At 41.1% G+C, this 9,873-nt stretch overlaps 1 protein-coding gene across 1 annotated transcript in view; it reads left to right on the forward strand.

Moving 5' to 3' along the window:
* Positions 1-9,621, forward strand: part of LOC123509706 (protein lines-like) — a 10,176-nt gene extending 555 nt beyond the window's left edge. Inside the window, exons 2-3 of the mRNA XM_045264204.1 lie at positions 2,348-4,092; positions 4,642-9,621. Coding sequence (XP_045120139.1) covers positions 2,612-4,092; positions 4,642-4,981 — 1,821 coding nt within the window. The 5' untranslated portion in view covers positions 2,348-2,611 and the 3' untranslated portion in view covers positions 4,982-9,621. The remainder of the gene's footprint in view (positions 1-2,347; positions 4,093-4,641) is intronic.
* Positions 9,622-9,873: the final 252 nt, after the last annotated feature.

The raw sequence follows: 9,873 nt of genomic DNA on the forward strand, positions 1-9,873 counted from the left end.
AACAAACTCTGAGTAGGTCTAGATATTCCCACCTGGAATTCTCACCTGGTGGGCTTCCCCAACTAAGGTCACATTCTGCTGTTGTGCAATCCCCCAAACAATAAGTAAACAACCACAAAGAAAGTGTTATAATACTAGGCTGGAAAGTGCAGCATATGTGGCAGAAAATAGACAGACAAAGAAAGATGTTGGTTGAGCTGCATTTTGATTAACTCAATAAATAGCAGTAATGGCAAAGAGTATTACCAAGACGGTTGGATAGAGATACCTTAAAACGTCAGTAAATAGGCCAAAAGATAAAAGCTTTAAAACAAAGAAATTAACACATCCAAGAAATTATCTTGATTATGTTGAGTTTCTGCCTCAGTGCAGCATCAGTATTAAACTGTCACTGATGTAAGGCAAGGCCACTTTGTTGGAAATGCTCGAGCTAATCTGGGATGAAATGTTAAGTGGTTGGTCTTAATTAAGGTTGAGTATCACTGTATTTCTAGCTGGTCTGGCAGGCTTGTCAGAAACTTGTCCAACTCTCTCTTGAAATATTGTCACCACCCCCTGATTATTTGCAGTTTTTAATTAACATAAACACAGAAGATGACAAAGTCAAAAAGAAGATAAAAATTAAAATGTAGTCATTGAAAAATTATAGTAAAAAAGCATGAAAACGATTAAATTCATACAGCCAAGAAATTATATGAAGTTCATTATTAACAATTTGAATTATACGACTGAATATTCATGCTCATTGAGAACCTCACAATTATGGTCTTTGACAGTAGAGTATGTGGCACACCTCTACTTTATTTCCAGTCCCCACCGTGTAATGTCAGCTTCAGAAGCTCTATGTTGCCAAAAGTTGTATTCATCATACAGCAATGCCTACTCCTAAATTATAAGATTAATTTATACTAAGACAGTTAGACCACTTGTGTTAAATTTTTCCTGATATTTTATTTTATTTATCGTAGTGCACCCATTGCCTTCAAGAATAGTACTACTAAACATAGACGAGTATGCAAAAGGTTAATGTGATGAAATTGCCAGACACTAGAACACAATTTGTATAGAGCTTAGTAATTTATACATATGTTTAATTCCATAATAGACTGATGAATTAGGAAAATGCACAGAAAGCTGTAATCTTACCCTTCAGAGATTCTCACCAAACACTTATCCATAATGTATTTACTTTTGAAATGAACTGCACATGAGTAAGGGTGAGGAGATGATACACTTAAGGTTTAGAGCCCGAGTTCCATTTAGAATGTATAAATGAAAGTTCAAGTTTGTAATAAAAATGCCCATAGTTAGTCATTCAGAATGGCCTGAATGAGAGATGGTCCAAGTTAGACCTACCACTATGTGTTGGTGCCACAGGTGGGATGGAGTACTTGTATTGGCACTCATGCTAGTCAGGTGTGGTGGCAGTTATATTTCATCAAGAAGATAAACTTACTATAGCTTTGAAAGATACAAGTGATCATGACACCTATTTGCATCATTAATTTTCTAAAGTACTCCAAGATTGCAATAAACGCCTTTATGAAAAGATATTGATGCCTCTCTAGGTACTCCATGAATATTGCAGCATGTTTGATTTCCGTTGGGGTCATTAGGCTGAGTTATCTTTCTCAAGCTCACTTGGGAACATTTTTTTAATTCTTAACATCCTGTACTGAGTTGAGGAGAGAGAGAAATCTCACATGTCCCCCAAGTTTCAGTTTCAGGTACTCTAACTAAAGTTGATTTTTTCTTGAAGCTCGAGTCCATATTTGTCATGGAATGAATATCTTCCAACTTTTCTGCAGATTAGCCATAAGGAAGTGACCCTTTACAGAGTAGGTGCAGAATGGTCAAACACTGGGAGTAAGGGACTTCAGACAGACCATCAATAATTTTAGTTTACCTTTGTATAGACTCAAGAAACTAAAGCCTACCATTAGCTAGTGTTCTATGATAATGGCATGTTTAAAGGGACACATATGAGATGTGAACATTATGTACTGCAAAAGGTTGCTTTCAGAAGTGAAGGATATGGCAGTAGATTTCTTCACTGCATAATGTCTAAGTGGAATCTAAGTGAGATATCAGTTATAACACCCAAATCATTGTGTTTACTAACACTTAAAGGAAATTCTTTTAGGTCTGCCTTCTTTCCTTCCCTCTCCATCTTCCTTCCCATCCATCTTACCCATGTTTCTCAGTCCCTCCCTCCCCTATTCTCTCTCTCTCTCTCTCTCTCTCTCTCTCTCTCTCTCTCTCTCTCTCTCTCTCTCTCTCTCTCTCTCTCTCTCTCTCTCTCTCTCTCTCTCTGAATATTGTTTAATACTTTGTGTCTTTGTTGCAGATTGTTGGTGTGTGTCTGTGTGCAGGTGTGACTGGTGTGTTATGGTGCAGCTGCCTGTGATGTGTGGCGGTGGGGCTAGATAGTGTGGGGCGGTGGGGCAAATGGTCATGCCCCCCAGCCACCACACCAGCCTCAGGAGGAGGACAGTGAGGCCTGGCCAGCCCCTTCCTTCATCACTATTGCTGCTATGGAGGCTGGCTGGTGGCCACGCCCGCCCACCTGCCCGCTACCCCCAGGTGGCTTGGGCTGTGCCAGGTGAGCAGCATGGCTGAGCCCCAGCACAAGCGGGCCAAGCTGCCCTCCTCAGGTGAGGGCGGGGCTGGGGGCCGGCCAGGCCGGCTGCTGCCCCGCCGTGATCTGGAGATCATCCATGCTCGTCTGACACACAAGTGCCTCTGCTCCCTGCAGCTGCCAGACATCCTGCACACGCTGGCCGTCTGCAATGAATGCCTGGCCAGCCAGCCTGCTACCCGGCCTGGCCCACTGCGAGAGGAGACGTTGCTCTACACAGGTATGCTGACGCTCTTCTTTGAGGTGTCACTGAGGCAACAGAGCCGTGGTGTGTTGTGTGCTCGCATCAGCCAAGTTGCTGCTGCTGGTGCTGATAATGAAGCTGCCGTGCTGGATGTGCTGTTCACTCTCTTGGCTTCCCCTGATGCCTACATCAGCTACTCAGCTGCCCGTGCTCTCTCAGCTCTGCTGCTCATGCTGCGTGGTCGGGCGGGTGAGGTGGTGCTGGAACGGCTGGTGGAGATATTGGCCACCTCACCACGTCTGGTGGAGGTGGGCCACTCAGTGGAGGTGGTGCGCCGTGTCATAGAGTGGAAGGATTTGGATGACCACCCACTGGAAGTTGGGGAAGAGGGTGGTCCACCCCCAGAGTGTTCCCGTGTGCGGCTGGCCCCAGCGGAGGCCCAGGGGGCCAATGAGGTGAAGCATCTGGCCACAAGCACATTGGAGCGGCGCTGGTTCGCCTTGGTGGGACGTCTCACACAGCTGGTGAATGAGTTCTCAGCAGAGCGAGAACATGTGGTGGTGTCCTTCCTGGCTCTGTGGGAGTCTTTAATCTCAGTGAAAGCCAACTTGTCTGTTACGGACACCAAGGAGTTCTATTCAGGACTGGAGCGTCTGATGGCACCCTTGACGAGACACACGGCAGCAGTGGTGTGGCGCAAAGTGTTGGACTTGTACAACGAGGTGCTCTGCTACGGTAGCACGCTGGCCCTGCAGGACGTGCTGGCTGAGGAGCCTTGTAACCTGGCCCACTTGCTTATTCGGGCAGTGAAGGACCGCAGATTTCTAGAGTGTGTGCCTTGTGGAGGGGCAGGAAGTGGATCTGGCCATGGGGGGGAGGGTGCAGGGAGCATGGCTGGTCCAGGACCCAGTTCACAAGGCATGTCAGTGGGTAGGGATCCTGGGGATAGGACTGTGTTGCACAAAGTGGTGCTGGTGGTGCTTAAGGCCATCGCTGTGACAGTGAAGGAGACACGCTGCGACTCCTCCTCAGAGAACTCCTCCAGGTCTGGCGGGTCTGGCTCGGAGGACGTGGATATGGCTATCATCGAGCGCAGCCTGCGGGAAGTGGTGCGTAAAGTGGATGATTTTGTCAAAGCCAAGCTACCCTTCCACCCTGAGGCTCCTATGGCTGAGTGGATGGTACGCCTCTTTGCTGATCAGGATGACTGGCTGGTGGAGTCCATGGTGTGTGGCCTCGACATCTTCACTGGCCTCGGTCTTCGCATCAGGTACTTTCACTTTTTCCTCTTTGGACTCTTCGCATCAGGTACTTTCACTTTTTCCTCTTTGGACTGCTGCTTCTTGGCTTCATTTATTTTCCCTTTGAGGAAGAGCTGCTTCCCAGGCACTTTACTTTGCTTGATATTCTCTAAATGACTGTCTTTGCTGCAAGGTCATATCTGCTGCTGTCTTCTATCACTACTTTCATGCTAGCTATTCTTTGGATGTTTACTGCATGCTTGGGTCCCTTTTGCAGCCTCACTGTACAAGACTCTCTCATCCACTCCCAAATACATTAACCAGTATGTATTCTCAATCCTTTATATCTTTTATTGAGAAACCTGTTTTTTTCTAGCTTTTAATCATTTTTATGAGTTCCGACTTGTTCACTTACTAACAGGACTTGATAAATGGAGTTATGTAGATACTGTATGTTTTATACAGTGACCACAGTGTGTAGGCTTGATAACTTCTTGTAGCATACCTTATGTTCTTAGGTTTGATAAGACTGCAATGAAAATATATTACTGATACTTTTTAATTGTACTCTTTTACAGACAACAACCAGAGCTTCATGCCTGTGTCAACCCTCACACCACCTTCCTGGTCTTCCTGGAGACGGTGTACTTGGAGCATGATGTCCTGCTTGATCTGCTGGTTTCCAATGAGACCTGCTTCCTCCTTTACCTTCTCCGCTACCTCAAGTTCATCCGCCGCAGTTGGCATGAGTTTGCCTCTCACTGTGGACGCCGCCTGGAAGAGGTCATGACAGTCCTGATTCGTTTGCGGTACGCCATTGATCGTCTGGTGTCCAAGAACCTCTTTCCCTACAACATCACTCCAGTTCTCAAGCTGCTGCAAAAGTGTGAGGAAATGTATGAGGGTGGGGAGCACTAGGCTTGCCCCTATCCTTGCAACAGGCAAGGATGAGCTACAAAGCACCTTAGGTGGGTGCCCTAAAGCTTTTATGGAATGCAGTTGAAGGATGGGGTCATGGAAAGTAATCCTTAGTAAGGTCACAGTGCACTGTAACCTTGTCATTACTGGCAACTTGTGTGAAGGTGTCTTTGTTACTTAGTGAGCAAAGTCAATATTACCTCTCTCCTCTGAGTGCTGCAGCCCCGACTGGTGGCACCACCATGCCGCCCACCTCGGACCTGGGCAGCTGCTTGGGCTCGGTAGGATGTTCATAGCATTAGAGAAACTGATATATCCTCAGTTGCAATATCATATATTTTTATATTTATTTAGGTTCTTCATGTCTTACTTAACAATGCTCTCTGCTCTCACTCAGATGTTTTAGAGTTGTGTCAGTATTGAGGGGATGATTTGCTGGTATGAGGGTGAGGTATGGCAGAGACAGTATACAGTAGGGACTATCTAGCACTTGAGATCAAGTGTTTTTTTACTATATTTGTGTTTTGATTTTTTTTTTTTTTCAGTGCATATATTGAGAGTGTTTTTTTATGTAACACATTGTAAGTTGGTGTAAAATACCAACGTAATATTAAAACGACACATTCCATACACTACTTCATTTCTTACTGTATCATTGCAATGCACACCACAAATCTCACCTGAAGCACACACACACACACACACACACACACACACACACACACACACACACACACACACACACACACACACACACACACACACACACACACACACACACACACACACACACACTTGTACATATTTTGTATCAGAAGTTTTCATATGTGCACAGCATACAGTATGGTCATTTATACCTCTGTGCCAAAGATGCAAACTCACATGGGTCGTACTATACACACACCACCACGATCACACATACCTTTGTGCCATATGTCCATTTATCTAACACACACACACACACACACACACACACACACACACACACACACACACACACACACACACACACACACACACACACACACACACACACACACACACACACACACACACACACACACACACACAGTTGAAGATTAGAAATGTTATGTCTTTCTTACAAACTCACCTCCAAGACTGAAATTTTGTATTTTGCTTTTGTTTGTCTGTCCATCCATTTATTTATGTATGAATCTACCTATCAGTCATTTGATTCTTGTACCTCTGTTTGTGTCAGTTTATCATTATCATTTCAAGTGTCTCACAAGACCATGGTTTTGTCTCTTGTTATTATATTTCATCTGGAAACACACGGCTACGATCACACTCACTTTTTTTTTTTTTTTTTTTTTACTTTCTCTTATACGAAAATCGGGGTAATAAGGTTGTTGGGATGATGCATTGGATAGCTTTGTTTAATAATTGGTTGTTGATTTGTAGACCTTGGTTCTTTTGAAGGGATATGGTAGTCAAATTATTTATAATATGCAGATGTAATGCATATTCTGTTGCAGTGTGTAACTGGTGATGATTGAAAGGCAATTACTTTTGGAATTTATAATTTTCAAAGAATCTGATAGTATCTATATTTTCAAATAAGGCAAGATGAAATTTATTTTATTGATAAGGAAACTTTTATTATGGAGATTGGTCTTTAATTGCCTATTATGCACTACCACTCCTGTACACTATAAACAAAGGAAGGTTTGACAAGCCTACATTGTCTACTGGTATTTAGTTGATGTCTTTACATGTCCTTGCATCATCTCTGCCTCTGCCTCCCTCCCAGCTGAGGATACAGACTACCATGTATGGGTGGTGTTGTAGGAAATAGGAATGACAGAGGAAGTTAATATTAGGGAACTCAAATCAGGAAAACTGGTTAGAACAGTTTAAGTATATCGTATATTATGTATTTGTATTATATTAGTTGTATGCCCTGTTTGGCATCATCAACCCAGTGTTTAAATGGTTAAGATTTTTTTTTATATATATGTATACTGTTTCTATTCCCCTTGCTCATTCTTTCAAACATAATAGGTCACACTTCTAAGCAGAATAACATATTGTTATGTTTTCTGTTTTAATTTTAAAATTTAGAATGTCATATGTTGCTGTGGAAGATTATTTGACAATTTGACCCCAGAAAGTGTGTGTGTGTGTGTGTGTGTGTGTGTGTGTGTGTGTGTGTGTGATAATTATGATTGTATTGTAAATGGAATGAATTGATTTTTATGGATGTTTTTGTAGTCATGAACTGATTGAATCCACAGAGCACTAAGCACTTGTCCCTTGCCACTGCCATTAGGAAATTAACATTCTTGTATTTAATTCCCCCCAACCAAAATATCCTTTTACGTATTTAATTTTCCCTCACTAAAGTATGTCCTTGTTATGTATTGTAGATAGCACATGTTATTTTTACAATTTTGTAGACTCTTATTCACTTGTTAAGATCTGCACCTTGCACATTCCTCATAGTTCAGGACCTTGACATGGAACCAGCCATCAGGCATTCCACTTCCATGTTTTGAATCAAGTTCATTGTTTTGCACTGCCACTCAATGGAGGAATTATAAGATTTAATAAAGTTAATGCTTCACTGGCAGGTATGGGAGGCAATCTGACTAAGAATTATGTTTTTCATATTAATTTCCTTTCATGTGTGTGTGTGTGTGTATATGTGTGTTGTCTTCAAGGTGTAGCTGGCTCTGTGTGAGGAGATTGTATATTGCCATATCCATCGACACTAGAAGGGAGAATATTATTCTATTGTACAATCTGGCCCATTCTTCTTTTCATTCACTTTATAAAATGAGTCCAAACATTCCTTTATGCTCTCTATTGCTCAAAACATCAAGATATAGATATCTGAAGATCACCAAGCTCACTTGTTTCTGTCTGAGCTAAGTCATTTTTATCTCACAAGTAGAGGAAAAATAGTCACTTACCTTTTTCCACACTGAAAGTAACGCATTGTTTTGTTTAGTATTATCAGTGTTTCATAATAGGGTTGTAAAGGTATAGTAAGAAACAATGGACTGACATCAGAAGTTTCTCATCTGCTGACAGTTGCTGTAGCATACAATGGATAAACTCAGAAACACAGAACAATCATTGTTATAGTTGATATTATATGATTACAAAACTTTTACATATTATTTGATCTTACCCACCCCTACTGCTTCTCCATAGTGCCATATGACATGCTATATGGCAGTCTCCCCTGTTTTTATTAACTAACTTACTTTTGAATTAGTAAGATGCCCATGATACTGACTTTTATTCCTGCATATAATATATCATTACCTTGTTTATTATCATTGTGCTATCAACATGACAGAAATAAGTGTCTGATTACCCAACATCATTCTTACAGAGCAAGTGCTTGTCATGCCTGTAGGTGAAAGTATTCATAGATCTTATTGGAATGAAAGCAGGTCTGGGTAAATGTGAGGAATTTAAAATGAAACAATAGGAAATGTTTGAAAAACAGATTAACTTATTTTTTTTCTTAGTCTTTATTTCATGGTGTATTTAGTTGAGAAGACAGTGTCATGTTTATGAACTGTGTGTGTGTGTGTGTGTGTGTGTGTGTGTGTGTGTGTGTGTGTGTGCGCACTACGGTGTATCTGTGCAATGTCCCTTTGGCTCTCCAGTATTCTATTCCTTTTGACAGAATGACTATTTTTGTATTTATTTTTAGCAAATATTTATTTCTGAGAAATTAAGCCTCCATACAGACTTTATTTTTCCTGCATCAAGCTAAGCATTGTACATAGTTTGTTGAGGAAATGTAATGTTTTGTTGTTTTATAGTTAGATTTTAGTGTGTAGTAATTTTTTTTGGTATCTAAACAAAATTAGAACAGTACATTTTTGTGTTGAATTTTTTTTTTTTTTTTTTTTTTTTTTTTTGACTTATCATGTAATTGGCTGAATGACAATGGTGATGGGCAGAGCTCAGACCCTTGGAGTTGTGTGGAATTCTGCTTGCCAGCTTTCCTTGTAGTGAGTTCCATTTTGTGGCAGCTCTTACCCTCTGGAATTTGTGGCCTCATGGGCTGGCATCGGTATGGGGGTGTTCTCAAAAACAAAACTCTAGTCTGTAGATTTGTGCCATGGACTCGCTGAGAAGTGGACTCCAAGGAGTTTTGTCTTTTTTAAGTTTTAGTAAACTTGCTTTTCCATTAATTTTAAAGCCTGTGTGGGCTTGTTATGGCAGCAGAGATGCTTTGTATTAGCCAGACCACAATAATACCAGTGGTGCTGATATACCATTTGAGTCAGGGTAGAAGTTCTAATAACAGCAGGGCATCAAAGCCTGAGAATTAACATGGTATATTGAAAATAGTTTTCAAATGGTAAAGAATCCAAGACAATGAAAATTCTTTGCATTACAATATTTCAGCAGGAGTTTGAATTTTATACGACCGAAAAGCCAGAGGGTTTTTTGGGTGATATTTGAAGGTCTGTGTTTTTAAGATAGGTTGGTATTAGAAGTTTACTGAATAGTACACAAAGAATGCTACTGATAAGGAGATAAGATTGTTAATTGTTAATGTCACACCACAAATATTCTAGGGGTAATTTGCGTGCTTTGTCATCATCATACCATGTATTTTTTTAATATATTGATTTTAATTAAAAATTATGTTATATTTTGTTTCTGTTGCCCAACATCACCTATTTTGTTATGATCCTATATCTTGGAACTGATTCTTCTGGTTCCAAAACTACTGAAAACAAGAAGCTACAAGTCATCAGTAGCAGGCTTACACATCGTAGACGTTGTAGGGAACGTACCCACTTATTTCCACCTATTATCATCCATAAAAATGTCATCTTTTAACCTTTAAACAGAAACTTGATTCCACCTGGAGTCACAAGTTAGTGGTTTTGAAAACGCGC

The sequence above is a fragment of the Portunus trituberculatus genome, chromosome 27, assembly GCF_017591435.1.
Source record: "Portunus trituberculatus isolate SZX2019 chromosome 27, ASM1759143v1, whole genome shotgun sequence".
Classification (NCBI taxonomy): domain Eukaryota; kingdom Metazoa; phylum Arthropoda; class Malacostraca; order Decapoda; family Portunidae; genus Portunus; species Portunus trituberculatus.